Source organism: Micropterus salmoides, unplaced genomic scaffold (genome assembly GCF_014851395.1).
Source record: "Micropterus salmoides isolate LMB-PRFRI ecotype aquatic unplaced genomic scaffold, ASM1485139v1 Ms_hic_scaffold_14, whole genome shotgun sequence".
In the NCBI taxonomy this organism is placed as follows: domain Eukaryota; kingdom Metazoa; phylum Chordata; class Actinopteri; order Centrarchiformes; family Centrarchidae; genus Micropterus; species Micropterus salmoides.
The window spans coordinates 5,854,189-5,872,280 of record NW_024040485.1 but is presented as its reverse complement, the minus strand read 5'-3'; the positions used below and the strand labels follow the sequence as shown (position 1 = coordinate 5,872,280).

At 40.8% G+C, this 18,092-nt stretch overlaps 1 protein-coding gene across 1 annotated transcript; it reads right to left on the bottom strand.

Moving 5' to 3' along the window:
* Positions 1 to 2,307: 2,307 nt before the first annotated feature.
* LOC119901716 (uncharacterized protein DDB_G0286299-like) lies at positions 2,308 to 18,029 on the bottom strand. Its single transcript, XM_038717323.1, has 15 exons — positions 17,832 to 18,029; positions 16,234 to 16,289; positions 13,998 to 14,164; positions 13,540 to 13,697; positions 10,571 to 10,801; positions 9,139 to 9,291; positions 8,844 to 8,934; positions 7,045 to 7,103; positions 6,806 to 6,887; positions 5,680 to 6,351; positions 5,272 to 5,458; positions 4,714 to 5,090; positions 4,515 to 4,591; positions 4,311 to 4,357; positions 2,308 to 3,739 (listed from the first exon to the last, which is right to left on the bottom strand). Exons 1-14 carry the CDS (start codon positions 17,934 to 17,936, stop codon positions 4,319 to 4,321), a joined length of 2,454 nt encoding a protein of 817 aa, XP_038573251.1. The 5' UTR covers positions 17,937 to 18,029; the 3' UTR covers positions 2,308 to 3,739; positions 4,311 to 4,318.
* Positions 18,030 to 18,092: the final 63 nt, after the last annotated feature.

Genomic DNA, 18,092 nt, shown 5'->3' with positions numbered 1-18,092 from the left:
CACAAAGCAAACATGGCTCTTCACCACCCTGATGTCATCAACATCTTACATCCAAACAAACACTAGCATCACATCCAAATTTATGATTGTTTTTCTTTCCTGAATCCACATTGGGCTCCTTTTTTAATAAAGTGGCACCCTTCACTCTGTTTGCACACTTACTGCAACAAAAAGTCTTATTTTGAGAGAAAAAATATGTATTGGAAAAAACGCACAAGTTACAAAACAAAATCCCTAAAAGTACACATTGCTAAATGTGAACTACATGAAGCAGGAAACCTAAAGTCTGCACCAGTTAAAATTGTCTTTGTAACTGAAAAATCTACTTTTCTACAGTTACCTGAAAGAGATGACATGATATATAGAGCAATAAATGTGACAATGTTTTACCGTCGATCGTTTATGTGGGCTGCCGTGTTTCAGAGATTAGGAAAATACAGCTTCATTTGCTACGTCAATCTTTGTCTTTTACACGGCGACAGGAATTGTGTCACACAGCTTGTACTTTCAAGAGTTTAATTTCCTACATATTCACATTTCTGTGAACAAAAAAACGTCATGTTCTCCAGTCAGTGCCATTGACCCAGCGACACTGGCTCAGATCTGGCGTCGGTCCCTGGGCGCTGCACAGCGGCTGCCCACTGCTCCCTTGAGGCATGGGTTAAATGCAGAGAATGAATTTTGCAACATGTATGTGTATGTGACAATAAAATATACCTAAGGTAAAAGCCGTGTTTGTCTGAAAGACAGCGAATACAGAACTGTGTGTGCGTGTGTGAAAAACCCATTTTCTTCTCACTGTTATGAATCAATATCATTATCGTCTCTTAGCTGCTTTTACTTTTCTCTCTTCTGAAGCTCAGCACCAAACGAAAAAACTAGGTCTGGGAGTGTAAAGTTTCTTTAAAAAACTTTCAGATGTCTTGTTTTGTTAGTAGTTAGACACAAATTGCTAGTCAACAGCATGACATGTGCTTTTGATCGATTGTAAGAGGAACAAAACAAAGTCACTTATCTATTTGGACCCACATTACAGCTGTGTCAGAAATACTAATTAACTAATCAACGTCCAATCCCAAGTATTTCTCTGTTGCACTCATGTAAGACAAGAAATTTGCTACAGGTTTAATGTGCTGTTTTAACGAAAACCAGATAGACTGAAGGAATTATCAGTGAATTATTGTGTAGCTGGTGATGCAAACGTGCAACTGGTTAGAATTCAAATCACCTGTTTTGGGGGCACAAATCATAAGAATCCAAATTAAGTAGCCATATGTAAACATACATAGAATTGAATGTCTTTGTCACTGCCCTGGTGTATTCAACAAAATTCAGGTGCACTACCTGAGCCCCTAGTATTCCACAGACTCACTGGCTCAATAGGACTGATGGTTTGGGATTTTGCACAGGCGTAGCTATTGCACAAGTATTGCATAGAGGAGTTATTGCACTGTGGAAGTATTGGCTAAGGGATGTTCTTTCAGTGCAGAGTTCAGCCTGGTGATGGCCTCGGGGTAAAAACTGCTCATTAGTCCTGTGGTGTGTGCTTTGATGGACCGGTAGCGCTTTTTCTGAGGGCAGAAGGATAAACAAGTGATGGGCGGGGTGAGATGGGTCTTTCGAGACGCTTTGAGATGGGTCTTTTCGAGAGTGCTTTTCGCAGGCAGCCAGAGCTGTAGATGTCTTCCAGGTCAGGCAGATGTGTGTTGGTGATCTTCTGGGCTGTATTTATGACTCTCTGAAAAGCCTTCTTGTCAGCCTCAGAACTGTTGCCATACCACCTGGATCCCGTGTGTCAGTTGAGGAAGGACACTAGCAGCTGTTGTTGATGTTTAAATTGTAGCGGGAACATTTCATACTGTTTCATGCCAAGTTAAAATCTTGACACGATCTTGACAAGATGAGCAGATTTTTAGTTTGGTGTGAAGTCAGATTCATTGTTGTGAGATGAAATGAATTGTGGGATGTGCTCTGTGTTCATGTCATGTGGGATGGATTTCCATGTTTCCATCTTGTGAGCGTTCACGTCATCTGACAATTCAAGATTGCTATGTTGGTTGTATGGGGGTTAAAAATATTATGCATAGACAACATAACTGTTGTCTTTTAAATTTAGAGTTTTAAACAGTAAACGTGACGTGTCCATATCTGTTAGCATTTTCAGGAACTTTTGTCGGATATATCGCAGCTACTTAGACATGAACAAGTCAGAAAATGACCAGTTTCATCTGATTAAATGATATTAACTCCCACTTGACACGAACATGGCAACAGTATGATGGTGAAATAGCAAGAAACACTGCAGAATTAAAGCTGTTACAGAGTTTTATTTTATCTTTCCCATGTTGGTCCTCAGAAACAGCACAAAAAAAATAAAATAAAATAAGTCCAAGTAGTGAAATTTGTTAATTTTCCCTCCAAGCAACAAGATTTAATCAGATGCATAGTTAACAGCTCATGGGATTATAAAGAAAAACAGTGTGTAAACAACAGAACTCTGTAAACAAAACCATTTCCAAATAAAAACAGAATTTCACAGCTTTGTGACTGAAAGAAAAGCAAATCGTCTTCTTCCTCAAACTACTTTTTTTTTTTAACCTCATAAACACGGAAAAATGTTTAACCGTCAATATCAGCTCATTTACACTTTACCAACAGAAACCTTTTATTTCTCCAACATGGCCTGAACGAAATGTTTCTCTCTCACAGCTAGTTCCCGTAAAGCTCATTTCTAGCCGAGGTTATGTAGCAGTTAACGCCGCAAAGCTCACCTGTCCTACCAGCAAAGGTAGTGTTATTTAGATTGTGGCAAAAGACGACGCCCCGGGCTGTAAGACAGTCACTGTTATATATTTTTATTTCCAAGATGACAAATGGGTCTGACTGAGACAGCCCCCCTTCATTATTTCTTTCACTTCTGGTTGGATGTAGATTGCGGCTTTTATAATACAAATATTATTAATATATTTCTCTGACGCAGAGGAGTAGGAATAACTAGGGCTGCTTATCAAACTTGCATACTATTATTATTATTATCCTTCTTATTTGATTTAGACCAAAATGTAGCTCCAAGTATCAAACTAGTCCCGACAGTTGGCATCGAATGTCTGGTCAGATTCATAATCAGAGCTGAAATCAAGTGTACTGAAAGAAAATGATTCATTGCTTAAGTAATTAATCAATCCAAATATTGTCTGGTTTCAGCTTTTCTCAGTTTTATATCACTGTAAACTGAATATCTTTAGGTTTTGGGATGTTTGAAAACTTTCACTTATGGTAATGTTCTTTCTTTTCACTACTATTAAAAAAAACAATTTATAGACAAAGCAACTGACAGAGTAAACGAAGTTCATTTTAGACCTATTTGTAATGAAGTTCAGTTGTTCTTTGATTTTAAACAAAAATATTTAAGACTAAATGTTGGCTTCTATTACTTGAACAATAGAAAGAAAGTTTTAAATGATAACCAGCCCTTGAGATAACCAACTGGCTGAATTTAGATTTAACAGCTCCAATCTGCTGACGGTCTTTTAAAGTTGTAATCGTGTATGTTAGTTGTATCGTTTTCACAGTTTTAGAGCAAAAGATTGTGAAACATGACATGAGAGAGGGAACATCAGTGTTTTCAGAGATGAAAGGGTATCTCCTCCCAGGAACAGACAGAAAACTCAGGAGTAAAGGCACATTATGCAGACTGCCGTGTTGTTTTGGCTCCACTGATGCCTGATCACAGAATACACTGTGGGGGGGGGGGTTATAATCCTTATTAGTCATTACTAAAGCACAAATAGTTCGCTGTCATAATCATTGTGTTTTCATTGTGTTTTACTGTGATTTTATGCATTTGTTTTTTTGTTTTTATTGTAAACCACTTCTGAAAAGCAGGACTCCCTTATGGTTCAGTAAGCTTTGAGCCAAACTGAAAAGAAATGTCCATCTCAGCAAATGGTTTTTAAAATCGTAGGTGAGATGGTGAATGAATAGTGTCTCTAAAGAGTCTATAAAAGCAGGAATCACATCTCAGTCCAAGTAGAAAATAGTCTATTAGTGCTTGTAAAAATACTTTTGATGGATTTAAAATGTAAATGTGTGTTGTTTTGTGCTCACAGTTCCCAACATAGCATAGGGCTGCAACTAACGATTACTTTCTCGATTACTTGTTTGATCTATAAAAAGTCAGAAAACCAATTTATCGATTATCAAAAACAGTTGATAATTAATTTAATAGTTGACAACTTATCGATTAATTGCTGCAGCTCTATTGTAGCATAGACTCGATGTCGAAGTGAAGATGTTCAGTAGCAACTTACCCAGAGGTTTAATCTAAGATGATCGTCTTTTTGGAAGATTTCTTTTTCTGGAAATATCAGGAGAAAAAGTTTGTAAAAACAAATTGTATTGATGCGTCAAGCTGATTATTGCGCGAGAACAACACCTCTACAGGTTTATACTTCAACACTTGTTTCTGACAACGTTGGTCAAAACACGAGTCAGATTTCAGCTGTGTTTGTTACCGTAGAAGTAGTTGTTGGTGTGTGTTCGTCAGCAGCAGCTTCCGTCTCTTCCAGTTTCTGCTCTAATCTGTTCTTCTCTGCAAACATCAGTCAGAACAAAACAGTTGTTGTTGTTAAACAATTAATCAATAATTAAATTTGTTGTTAGCAGCAGCCCTATGAAAATAAAATTCTTTTACACAATCAGAAGTTTTCTTACTCTTTTTCTTTGCAGATACATCGTGGCTCACAGTGATGGGAGTTGAACTTTCTGTTGTCTCCTCGTCTTTTCCAGCCTTCACCTTCTTCTTTTTCTTTTTCTTCTTCTTCTTCTTCTCGCCTTCCTCTGAAAGTAGAGGCGAGACGATTTCAGGAAGCTCAGCACCACTTTCATCCTCCTCCTTCACCGGCCTCTTCTTTTTCTTCGTCTTTGGCGGCTGGTTTTCTTTTGAGGAATTCTCCTCTTGTTCAGGGTTTATTTTCATCTTTTTCTTCTTCTTCTTTGGTATCTCGTCCTCCAGGGCAGGATCAGGTTGAGGTCTTTTGGCTGGTTTTGGTCCAGGCGTTTCCTCTGCTGCCTCTTGGATCCGTTTTTGTCTGAAGAATGGAAAATGTTAATTTCCTATAGTATAAAAATAAAATACAGATATTTTTATTTTTTTATTTCTAGAAATTATCCTTTGTACGACAAACAAATGAAACTCTCCACAACAAATGAAGAGTAGTAATAACAGTGTACAATCTGTGAAGTTTAAAGACAAACATGAACTCGACTGACTTCTTTTTGCCCGCGAGCTTCTTGCTTTCAGCTGCGCTTTCAGTCTGTCCCGTAGTCATGCTGCTCTTCTTCTTCTTCCTCCTCATTTTCTCCTCTTGCTTCTGGACCCTCAACCTCTTCTTCCTGCTCAGTTTGATCCTGAGACGTTTCTTCTTTTGGGCCGAGGAGAGCTGAGAAGAGTTTCCGTCTAAAAGGAAGTGGGACAGGGAAAATGTACAAATCCCTGAACTTAGCTGTAACAACGCCATGACCCAGGTGGGACCGTTGTTATTGCCTTACACTGAACATTTCAAGCAACTACTAACACTGATTAAGAGTCAAAGCCATTTATCTTTGATGTACAATGTATTCAAGAGAACTTCAAATTTAAGAGACAAGAGCAGGAGAATATTTTCTGACTCTTTCTACCTGTGGCGTCCAGCTGCTTTTCTGTGTCGTTGTCGCCCCCTGCTGGTCGTTCATCAGCCCGCACCACCTTTTTCCTCTTTTTCTTCTTTTTCGCCTCCGTTTTCTCTGCAGGATTCTCCGGCGTCTCCTCCTCCTCCTCCTCCTCCTCCCCTACTGCCTCGCTCTGCGCCTCTTCTACATCTCTCACCTTATTCTTTTTCTTTTTAATTTTTTTTTCTGAAGGAGTGGCAAGAGTTCCCTCATCTTTCTCTTCCACCTCATCTCTCTCCCGTTTCCTTTTCTTAGCCTTCTTCTTCATCTCTGATGAAGTGGCCTGAGACATGTCCTCCTCCTGCTTCACCACCTCCTCCTCCTCCTCTTTCTGCTGATCTTCCTCCTGTCTCTTTTTGTCTTTCTTTTTCTTCCTGGCAGTCTTGGTGGTAAGAGGAGTATCACTGGGTGAATCTATGGTGGATGCGTCTGTGCTCGGCGTATCTGCACTTGGCGTCTCTACACCCTTTTTGCTCTTCTTTTTCTTCTTCTTGGGAGTTTCGGCATCTTTGCAGGGCTCAGCAGCCTCCTCAGGGAGCGGCTGGCTGGTTTCTTGCTCGTCTGCTTCGCTGTCTTCGATGTTGAGGATGATGGAGACCTCTGGGTCGACTCGCTCCTCTGCAGCCGCCACCATCACCTTTTCTGCAACAGAACACAACAACACATTCAAGAGTTCTTTCTTTCCCTGTTTTTAAAAGCACACTTCTTCATGTAAAGAAAAACACCCTCTTGACCTCACCAGGGTCCTCCTCATCACGTTAGTCACATGATTTTAAACTCCTGAAACTCCTGAGTTTATAAAACATTCCCATAATCTTTTTATCTAAGAAAATATATTTACTCCTGGTGGAAATGGAAATTTAGAAGACAAATTTAAAGGCCCATAAATAAATGTTAAAAAATGCAATATCACGGCCAACTTTCAGCCACCGATAAAAAATGAGTTACGGTTATTCATAAATATTCATACATTTTCTGAGAAAACTGAAAAATGAGGTTGAAAGAGTGCAATTGATTCAAACTTTATTCAACCCATTAAAATGTTTAGGTTTTGGGTATGATTAAAGCAAGATTTTTTTTAAATTAACTGTGTTACCAGTGTCAGTGATGAGGAGGTCAGAAGTGCCACCCTGGTCCTCAAGCTTCTGCGGGGATGTGAGGTCACCTCCCCCTGTCCTCTGAGGGAACACACCGACAGGAAAGTGAACATACATACACTAACTAATAACTACTGTATCTGTTCTTATGGTATGATTCACTCCCTGCTCTTGGCAGGGGGAGGCCGACCAACACTGTAAAGCCCAACAGTCCCTCGTGAAAAATGATTTGGGGTACCTTGGCTATCTCCTCCTCCTTTTCCTCCTCTTCCTCCTTTGGATTTTCAGAGTCAGGATCTGAAAAAGTTATAAACACAGTTGCCATTATATGGTCCAAATCTAATGTATCTTATTAGAAGTATTTACCAAACATGACAAACGGACGGCGCCCGGACGACTAATCCTTGGTCCAAACTACTACAGTACAATAACAATACTGGGGAAACTACAACAAATATTAAAGTATTAACATGTACTGCATGTTTCTTTTTAGAAATGTTTCTCACAAGGTTCTGTATAAATAGAAAAGATTGAGACGCTACATAACGGCAGAGCACGGTTGATAAAAAACTTCACCCAGCTTTTACACACATGCAGCGACAAAGCTCTCCTGCTGCACTGGCAATGAACTCGAGAGCAAGATAAGCCTTTTCATATTTTAGATTCAGCTGGTGTCTTTGTTTGATGAGCGTTTCCAGTTTTCAGTGAGTTGTCAAAAAAAGTCCGTCCATCTTGTACTTAACATGATGTATTTCTGTCTGAATAAATCCTGCCAACCTGAGTCTTGATAGTCTTGCAGCATCAGAGCGCCCTCGTTTATTTATCGTTTTGACAAAAGCACAGATGGAACAGTTTAATGATGGCCCTATTACAGCAATTATTGCAAAGCAATGCAACAATTAGTAATGTTATTGTTACGCCTGTGTTTGTCAAAGTCAAAATGTCTGCTGAGAAAAATGTCACTTCAGTTTCTTCACCAAAGTCATGAATTAATTTCTAAAACTTTGGGAATTACAGTCATCTGGAACACAATCACCTCATTTACCAGACTACTCATCGCTCCTGTTTGCTTAACAAGCTCTGACAAGCTGAAGAAACGTCCTTTGAGAAGTTAAACAAGTGGCTGACATGGAAAACTCCTGAACAGAGCTGTTTCACTGAGCTTTGGCAGAAATCCTTCAAACTCTTTACAGGTTTTGGCGCCGAGTCTGAGTTCCTCCAGGTAAAATCTCCATCTTTAGGTCTCAGTTTCCTTTCTGATCCCTTTTTTTTTTTTTCTTCAAATAAAATAAAATGATCCAAAAGTTCTGTATTTACACAGCTGGAGACACAGTGCTGCAGACAAAAAGGAAAGTAAAACATTTCTTGTACTTTTAAATAAAACTGAAAAATCTTCCAGATGGAAAATGAAACGCAGCATGAGCCTGTGCCGAGCAGGAAACTACTTAAGTTGTGATTCACTTTTGGAACCGCATTTCAAGACTGGTGGGTAGCTTTTAAGGTCTGATCATCTATATTACAAAAAGAAAATAACAAAATGTCTCTTACTTGGGTACAAACAGTTTTCACAGTGACTTTATCTGTAAATAATTGGGCCCCAGTTTCTGGAAAGATTTGCCGCGATTGAAATATTTAAATATTGTGAGTGAAAATCAATTGATCTTCATTGTACCAGGATGAAGGTAGAAATAGATAGATCAAACCAAACTAAAACTATCTGCATGTTTACCACCAAAAGGTGAAAATGAATAGTTGTTAGTTGCAAACCTGGATACCTCATACCGTCTGACTGTCCAGCATCCTTTCTGTTTAGATTTTCAAAATAAATGATAGAAAACCACACGGCCTTTCATCAGCAGCTTTGAAATCTACTGAAGGGCCTCTAAATAAAAAAAAGTAGCCACACCGGACCCTCTGAGCAGCTTCTTCACAACAGTTTGTGATTCTTGTCAGTGCAGTGAGAAACACACAGAAAAGATGCCATCCATAACATGGAAAGAACAGCCTGGTATTCAAATGTCTATTGGTTGTTCATACCTGCAGGGGGCGGGGCTTCACTCTCTGCCGGCTGGTCATTGGTGTCCTGAGCTGTCAGGTCGGATGTGGGGGGGTCGGCCTGGCTGGGCTTCTGCAAGAGGAATCAACACAGGTCAACAACATTCTCCAAGACCAGACATGAAGACTCTCAGATGATTTTCTTTCTTTCTTACGTCCCGTGTCCACGACACAGATCACATCCTTTCCAGTCAAAAACAAAAAAGCTACAGTGAGTTGCAGGTTTCCCCACTTTATGTGCCACCAGTACATGAACTTAAATTAACCAATATTGCACCTCTGCAACGCCGCCTTCCTCATCTTCTGAGGAATCTGCTTCAGAGGCCTCCTGTGTGGAGGAAGGCGTGGCCTCCGTTTGACTGACAGCCGTCTGTTCAAATGCAGAGGTTTCATCTGTGACCTCAGAGGCGCCCGTGGCTGCTTCTGTCTCCTGAGGAAGGAAAACAAAGCAGAGAGACGACGGCATGATACTGAAACAAAAACTTCTCTTTAATCTTTACTGTGGAGGTTAAATGATAATTTCAGTGTCTTAGATTTAGGGCCTTTCATAGTTCTGCACTTTATTTCTATCATTTTCAATCCATGTTTCCAAGACTTCGCTGAATACAATGTCATCATAATTACATCAAGAAGTCAGACGGAGCAGCAAACACGATCAGTCAGGCGGTGAGACAGGTTTAAACAAGCGCAAAGCTACAGCAAGTATGGAACCACAGAGTCAGTCTGTGAGCTGTGTTGTTCACTGTACACCTTTGTTTTCTCCCCCCAAATAAGTTTGTCTAACCTGGGGTTTTGTTTACAGCCTGTCTGCTGTGTTGCCCTGTCTGACTTCTCTTTCCCAGACTGGAGTGATTAACATGGTGTGTACAGTGTTATCAGCACTGATACAAAGGATGGCCAATGAAAATAAGACGCACGTTGTAATAAACCAGAATTGGACTTTAAGATACGCGGCACTTTAAACTGACCTGCTGTAGGGTCAGTAACATCATGAATTGCTGTTTGAACAATGTAAATGTGCAGGGCTTTAAATTTAGTTGCCATTTTCAAAGGTTGGACAGGTATAGTGACATTTAATCCCAAACCCTCACACGGCAGAACATTCTTTGAAAACTTCATTACTCAGCAGAAAAGAACTGCTTGCAGTGTTCCCTACAGTAAACTGCACAAACAATGCACTTCAGCCAGTCACAGTCCTCTGCAAAATAAGTTTCAGATGTGCAGAGGCTGAGCTGAGGGAACAGAGGCTCGGCTGTGCCAGGAATCAACGAGCACTCCTGTCAGTCGTCTTTTTAGGAGTTGTGGTTGAAAGTCATTGACATTTCTGCTCATTTCTTTAGCCTTCAGAGCAGTTTGGTGGAGTGGGACGTTAAAGACAAGCTTGTTGGCGGCTCAGATGTTACGAATGATAAATATGTGTTTGCTAGAAAACAATTTCACATTTAACTGTCACATCTTCAAAGAGAAGTTGGAGTGATATTCACTCCTGTAAGAGGGTAGGAGAAAGAAAATGCAGGCGTTGAGAGCAGAGAATAATCTGATCAAAGGGTTCCATTCTTTGGACAGGTAGATAGACTTAAGTGAAAATTAAACACTGCCAAAACTGATAAGGAGATGAAAATCTTGGCTGCACTTCCAAGTTTTTTACGCTTGTTGGAGGAAAGGTCTCACAAAACCACGTACTTTGGATTCAGCCTCGGGTCACTAACCTGTTTGGGCTCATCGTCGTCTTCTTTCTGCTCCTTACTGCTCTCGCTGTCCAAACTGGAGACCGCAGCTGGATCAGGGTCAGTGACCTGATCCTTGGCCTGATCACAGGCAGCTTGTCCAGGGTCGGCCTGGCTGGAGTTGGGTTCAACCTCTTCCTCAGAGTCTGAGGAGCTGGGGCTGGAACTTTCTGCCTTGTTAGATGCCTCAGCAGACACTTCGATGGTAGCTGCCTGCAAAATATGTACAATAGAGCACTACATTTTGTCCTTTCCCATCGGTTAGAGAATCCAGGGTGTCTGCTTGTGTCATAAATTCAAGATATTTGAGCATCTTTTTTATGGATCCCTGCAATGGGATTTTAAAAGAGTAATGCTGACAATAATCTGTTGTTCTTATTGTCAAATCCCATGAAAAGACCAAAACCAACAATGCATTAAGGCTCGTGCAGACTACACGACTTTCAGCGTCGGCTGATGGCCGTGCTGGTCACACTGCACAACTTGCCGTCTTGTGACGGGAGTCTTGAAGTCGTTGTGGCGTTCACACTACGTGACTGATCGGTCTGACTCTGTAACCCGACGCTGGTCTCCAAACCACGTTTTGTCAAGAAAACACACGTGTGAGACGGGAAATGAGGCGAACCTACACACGAAACAGCTGTTTGTTATTATAAAGCTAGCAATTATAAACACAAATAATCTGGGTGAAAGAATGGATTAGTACATGCAGGTAGCAGGGATTGTCTGAGTTACAGAGAGCTGGAGGGGAGTAAAAAGTGTTTTGTGGTGAAAAAGTAGCTGCCTGCTCTGCAGCTGCCTGCTCTCATTGGCTGGATGTGGATGTCGATTCGGCCAACTCTTCCAGATATTTGGCATGCCAGATATCTGGAAGACATCTGCGATGTGACAGAAATGTGTCGGGGAGCCGTTTTGATGTGTCTTTGTGTAGTTCACACATAACAACTAGCAGCCGCCGATCAATCACTGATTTACCCCCGATCACAGCCTGACGGTCGCCGAGCAGCAAATCGTGTTTCAAATCGTGTAATGTGAACTAGGCTTAAGTCATTCTTCCAGTACTTTCTGACTGCCCTGCCCTGTCTGGGGTTTCCCACTGAAGATGTACATCTCTAAAAAGTGTTCATGAATGAATACAGTCATTTTAAAAAAGGGCTGACAACAGCTGGGTATTTTAGTTTTTATCAAACGTTACTCTAACTAACATTGTTGGGGCCTATTTTCAATGACTTACTGATTGCAGCAGGACGGTGTATGTGTGATTCAGTTTAAATGAACTACAGTATGTGGTATGAAGGAACATGTCACCCAGTGCAACAGTGTGGCTCATTCATGCATTTTTAATAGTTTTGGCACAGCAGATATCCGAGGGTTTGGAAACTCACAAAACATTTAGTAGGACCAATTCATTCCCAGCTGAACAGTGTGAAACTACTAATCAAAAAGTATCCATTAAAAAGTATACATTTGCAGAATGCATTGCATTAATCTTGTCCTCTGCATGTGGGCCAGATTTAATTTGACCAGCTGGGGGTAGGAGAACAAAAGAACCAAAAACTCTCTGCTTTTAATTCTGTTCAGTAGAAACACCTTTGTTATGTTAAAAGATCAGTGCAGGTGTTGTATTCGCCTTAGCGGAGAGAGAAAAATCTGTACAAACTCTTCTGCTGACAGACACAAAGCAAAGTAATCAGGTTTTGTAGACAGAACCACAAAAGAGCCATTAACACACTGAGAGAAACACACACACACACACACACACACACACACACACACAATTTGTCTCAGGAGATTATCATTCTGTCAGACACACACACACACACACACACACACACACACACACACACTCAGAGTTTCAGTCCAAACAGCATTATCTGCTGCATCACTGGGCCAACAGAAAAGAGCAGAGACAAGACTTGGACACACACACACACACACACACACACAGAAATAACAAACGAGCAAACGAATACAAACTAACAGATACAGAAGAGAAATGTGTCTGTGTGTATTTCAGAGGCATATAATAACAACACTGGAGCTACTGTCCATCTATCAGCACATTATTACAGTGACTGGACAACAGCTATGTGTGTGTGTGTGTGTGTGTGTGTGTGTGTGTGTGAGAGGGTGGTAGTTTCCTGCTGCTGCAGCCATACTCAATACTAATTTGCCACTTCTTTTTGGTTCCTCCCTCATCAGTTATCATTAATCAGATCTGCTATATTGTAGTCTTGGATGGTGTGGTCATGTTTCATTCTGCAGCCGCCTTCTCTTCTGTAGTTTAAACTTTGAGATCCTGGATATTTTTTTTACAGATTGTATATTATGTTAGCTATTTTTCTTTGCAATCTTCTTTGGATTGCATGTGTACTTCTGTTCTCCTACATGACAAGAGAGTCGGATGAAGCGGACACCAAATGTGTGGCTCAGTTCTGAAGAAGCCTCGTGGATGAAACACCAAACGTGTTCAAGGATCTTCACTGACGCGTGTTCTGCAGACATGGACACAGCCACACGTTCATTGTTCCTGCAAACGTCAATAAGGGTGCAAATCTCATCTCCTGGCAACGGCGGTCAACAGCTGCACTTTGTTGACTAAAAGAACACATGTGCAAGCAGCATATGGACCGTAACAACAATAAAAAAACAAGTGTGAAGGCATACTAGATTAGGGGGAGGGGCGTACTATCAAACTCTGGTTCGAACTTGAATAAACAGCCTGAAAACAAAAGGAAGCAGAGGGTTTAGTGGTTGAGGGAGGGGACAGCGTCACTCACTCACTTTCCTTTCCCCGCTCTCAATTTCAGGACGGTTCAGGGATTCAAACTGGTCACCTTCCATCTGCTTCTCCCATTTCTGTGCAGCCACTGCCATGTGAGTACTGCATCCATGTATAAGCATATCTGTCTGTACCCTGTCATGTGTTCACTGTGTTGTTCTCTGCTCACCTCTTGCTCTGTTTTTGTTTCTTCCTCCTCTTTTTTATCTTCTTCTTCTTCACTGTCAGACACATCAGCGCTCTCACTGTCTGCGTCTGTTGTTTTGGTTTCAGCTCCAGGATGCAGCAGCAGCTGCTCAGTGGCGGTCTCAGCGCCTGTCATGGACTCTGAAACAGGGGCACAAAATTCCTGTAAGACTGGGTGTCTGTGGTTAAAAAAAAAAATGTTTAAAAAAACAACAACACAAAAATGAAAACATATTCAAATACACAAACATGTTCAAATAAGTAAAATTATCCAACTACAAACTATAAACTCCAAACAAACAACTGACTAGGACTACTAGATATAGCGTAGAATAATCAGCCGTCAGTCAGACAGGTGAATGAACAGATACTACATCCATCCTGTAAAGGAAAAACAAAATACACCTGAAAAACACACAAACAAACAACAAAAACATTAACCAAGTGGAGGTTTGGCATCCACGTTGTTTTCTACTGTGGTGTCGGAGAGTTTGGGCTCTATGACCTCTTCTTCTTCGCTGGTGGCAGGTTCTGCTTTGATGCTATTCTTCTTCAAAGTAGTAGAGTCTTCTGTCTCCTGCTCGGCATGCTGAGCTAGAGAGCACAGCCTGCAACACACACACATGCACACAATTTTATTTCTGGCTGATTTTGACAGACTGGAAAGAGATCATAGAGGTTGTCAAACATCCAGAATTTGATTAATAAAGAATATAACTGATGGATTCATTGACAATGAAAATAATACTCTACTCAAGGAACAGACATTTATATATTCGCAGCAGCAGATGTTCTCCTAGCCAGGAGCTAGAACCGGTTCCTATGTTGCACTACAGTGGGAGTGTTGTATTATGGTTGCCTTATTGTTGCTAGGTTAGCACTAGGCTGCAACTAATCTGTTGATTATTTTTTCAATCAATTGTGAAAAATGTCAATCAAGTATTTCCCAAAGCCCAAGATGATGTCCTCAAATGTCTTTGTTTTCATAGAGGAGTAAAGAAACTAGAAAATATTCATCTGAGAAGCCGGAATCAGTGGATTTGGATGTTTTTTTCTTTAAAAAAAAGGACTCAAAGTGATTTATTGATTATCAAAACAGCTGCTGATGACTATAACAGTTGACAACTAAGCGATTAACCAACTCATCGTTGCAGCTCTAGCACGTTTCTTCAGGTCCATGTATGGTATCAGCGTGTCCGAAATCTCTCCTACGTACTAAGTCTATGCAGGCTTTTAATATCTAATAAGTGTACTCTAGACTGAACACGGCCGTATTTTGAGTGTGCTGTTGACAGATAGATGGAGGAGCTGCTCACAGTTGGAAAAAAACTTAAATAAAAATCAAAAGTCGTCGTTACTGCAGAAACTGACCAGGGACCAAATCATCTGTCAAGCAGCCAGGACTTACAGATGTCTGTGAACGTCGTGACGAGGAACTCAAGGAGTCTGAAGCAGGTGAAAATCATTCTGGCAGGGGAATGTGTGTGTATGTGACTGATGAGCAGAAGGAAGAATTAGTTCGACTTGAGAACATACTTGGACAAGCTACAGTTGACTTTTGACCACAGTGATGAGCGCCGTCTCATCCTTGGGACTGATGGCATCTCAGAGAAACTAGTACTAGTCTAATGAAGTGTTTCTCATCCAAATTAGTTTTTGGAAAAGGAGGGTGTTTCTTACATTTGGGCCGGCCAATACGACGGCCAATGAATGGCTTCGATTTGTATAATTTTGGTGTGAGATTCACAGTGAGGAATCAGAGACGTGAGCTGAGGTCATTCATTCCCATCATTCATCTGCAGCCCATTTAATCCTTTTCAGGGTGGCGGGGATTTGAAGCCAATCCCAGAATGCAGTGCACTGGGCAGAAGGCCAGGCAGGCAGTCATACACACACACACACACACAGATTACTAGTCACATCCTGTTCATACAGACAGTTCAGAGAAACCTATGCTTGCTCAATGTTACACCCAACTGTATAGTAGATATTAACATATGAGTCGCGGTCTGTACCAAACTAGAGTGTTCCCTCACATATGGAGAATATAATTTTTAGGTCAGGGCGTCTCTGTAGCACCGCAAAGCTTATAGTCTAATTAAACATTAAATAGCCTACTGATCGTTGTGTAGTTCTCTTGCTCCAGTAGGGGTTGTAGGCCTACCTCGTGTCAACAGCGTTGTTATAGCCACAAAGTAACACTCGTGCTCTTTTCCCCTTTTTGTTTTCTTGTGGTTAACAGTCGCGAGGATAGGGAAAGTGCAGCTTCAGGCAGCCACGGCGGTGCCACAGACAGATGCGACACTGCACTGATGAAATTAATAAAATAAAAGTAAAGTAATAAGTAAAAAAATCATGATGTACCCACTGCTAGCTACATATCCACAGTTGTTGGTGTTTTTCCTAATGACAGACAGGTGACTTCGTGAACAAAAATAATTAGCCTAATTCTAACGTGTTTTGATTTTCACGTGTTTTAATGTCTTTTTATACAAGCCCCCCCCCTTCCGAATTTCATCCATTCTCATCTGGTCACCCTATGTTAGAGAGAAGGGTGCTAGTTTTTTGACTTTTGAGAATGCTAATATTTAAACCTCTTTGTTTTTTTTTACATCTAAAATGTTTTATTAAAAAGAAAGGTAGAGACTTCCTGCACCATGTGACATTTCTGACTTACTTCCTCCAGCCTGTGTAGATATCATGTAGGTTGGATCCCTCCTCTGGTGTCTCCACCTTCAAACACAAACAAACAAACACATTTACACACTTTCTCTGCAATCACCATCTTGAAGCCATATTTTCCAAGTTTCTGACTGATGCCCTGAACGTTACATAATCAAGTGGCCAGATATTATTCCTGTAACCCAACTATGATCACTTAGCTAGACAGGGGAAAAAGTTCAAAGTCAAACAGCAAATTCCCTGCCGTTCAGGAATGCTTCCACTTTGATGCCACACGCTCCCGGAAATGAATCCATGCAGCAGCATAACTACATAATTACCATGGGATGTGACATGGGATGAAAGTTTGGATGATAAAAGATGCTCAAAATATTAAAAGAACAGGGACTCGGTGGGAGCCTCTGAGAACGAGGGGATGTTTTAATTTTCAGAATGTTGTTGAGACTATTTTCTCTGTTGCGGTCTTCTGAAAAAAACTCCGTCAGCAACTTTTGACGGTTATATTTTTTGCACATGAGCCTGAAACCTGAAACTTGTGACTGGGCAGAGCTCACCATAGCAGACATAAGAATGAGCAAATTGTAATCTTAGTCCATGAAAAAACACAATGTGTGACATTATGTTGGGTGAATTATTTAAAAAATACAACTATTTATAGCAGCAACAACACAATGAGGTCCCTGCAGTTCTTATAATAAATTAAGTTTTGAATTAAATTTGTCACAGTTTATAGAATACACAAAAATAAAAAAAATAAGAACGGCCTCAATTGAGCAGTGTGTGGCCTTTTTGACAGTCTCTAAGGGTGTTTGGTTGCATCATGTCTCATGTATACTGGAAATTTTACGGCTGCAACTGACAATTGTTGTTATCACAAGTTATTGTGGCGATTATGTTTTTTAATAATCAATTAATCATTTGGTCTCTAACATATCAGAAAACAGTCAACAATTGCAATCACAATTTCCTAAAGCCCAAGTGGCATCTTGTTTTGTCAAACCAACAGCCCATGAATACAATAATCTAAGTTACAATCTCACCTTTGAAAACCTGGAACCACTTTGCATTGCTGCTTGAAAAGTGACCTAAACTATTAATTGATTATCAAAATAGGTGCAGATTAATTTTCTGTCAATTGACTAATCGCTGAATCATTGCAGCCCCAAGACATTTAAAGAAAAATGAACAACTTTTAACACTAAACACTACAAAACTGTATGGAGGTTTTGAATGGGGTGTCAGAGTGCAGCAGCAGGCCTGCAGCAGGGCTGTTTCTACGGCCATGCAGCTCCTGTAACATAATGTTCTTTTCCTCCAGGAGGCCTGAACAAGGAGCCATGTGCTTTAACACACACTCAGAGCAGACCTGCAGCTTACTGACTGCCACACTGGAGCAGAAAACACACTGAAATCACATTTATATTTAATTCATTCTCTTATATAACAAAGCTGACGCGCATGTCCGCTCAAGAAATAGCAATAGAATCATCACTATGACTGGAATTAACGAAAAACAGCGAGGTACAACCCAGTCAGGTCGGTTGTACACTGAAGCAGGCTGTGCATGATGCAGAGTCACACCAAACTTCTTACCTGAGAAACGTGTTTTTGCAGCACCTTGGCAGCTTTCTCGTAACCGTTCACCTTCAGGTGCTGGTAGATTAAAAGCAGCAGAGCGTCGTCCTCCTCCGAGGCCATGCTGTCCGACTGACACGGCTGGAAAACTGGAGCAAAACTGGAATATTATTGAGGAGTTATTTACAGTTCAGCTCATGCTCGCTATTCAGCGTGAAGCCGTGAGCGCAGACGACGCCCCCCTCGAAGTGCACCATGGGAAAAAGAGTTTTTTAAATG

Bases quoted from the DNA above. Each gene is read 5' to 3' on its own strand.
- LOC119901716 (XM_038717323.1), bottom strand. From the start codon at position 17,936: ATGGCCTCGGAGGAGGACGACGCTCTGCTGCTTTTAATCTACCAGCAC. The intron at 5,459-5,679 runs GTAGAAAGAGTC...ACTTCCTTTTAG, and splicing joins AAAGCAGCTGGACGCCACAG to ACGGAAACTCTTCTCAGCTC. The intron at 4,358-4,514 runs GTAACAAACACA...TGATATTTCCAG, and splicing joins CACCAACAACTACTTCTACG to AAAAAGAAATCTTCCAAAAA.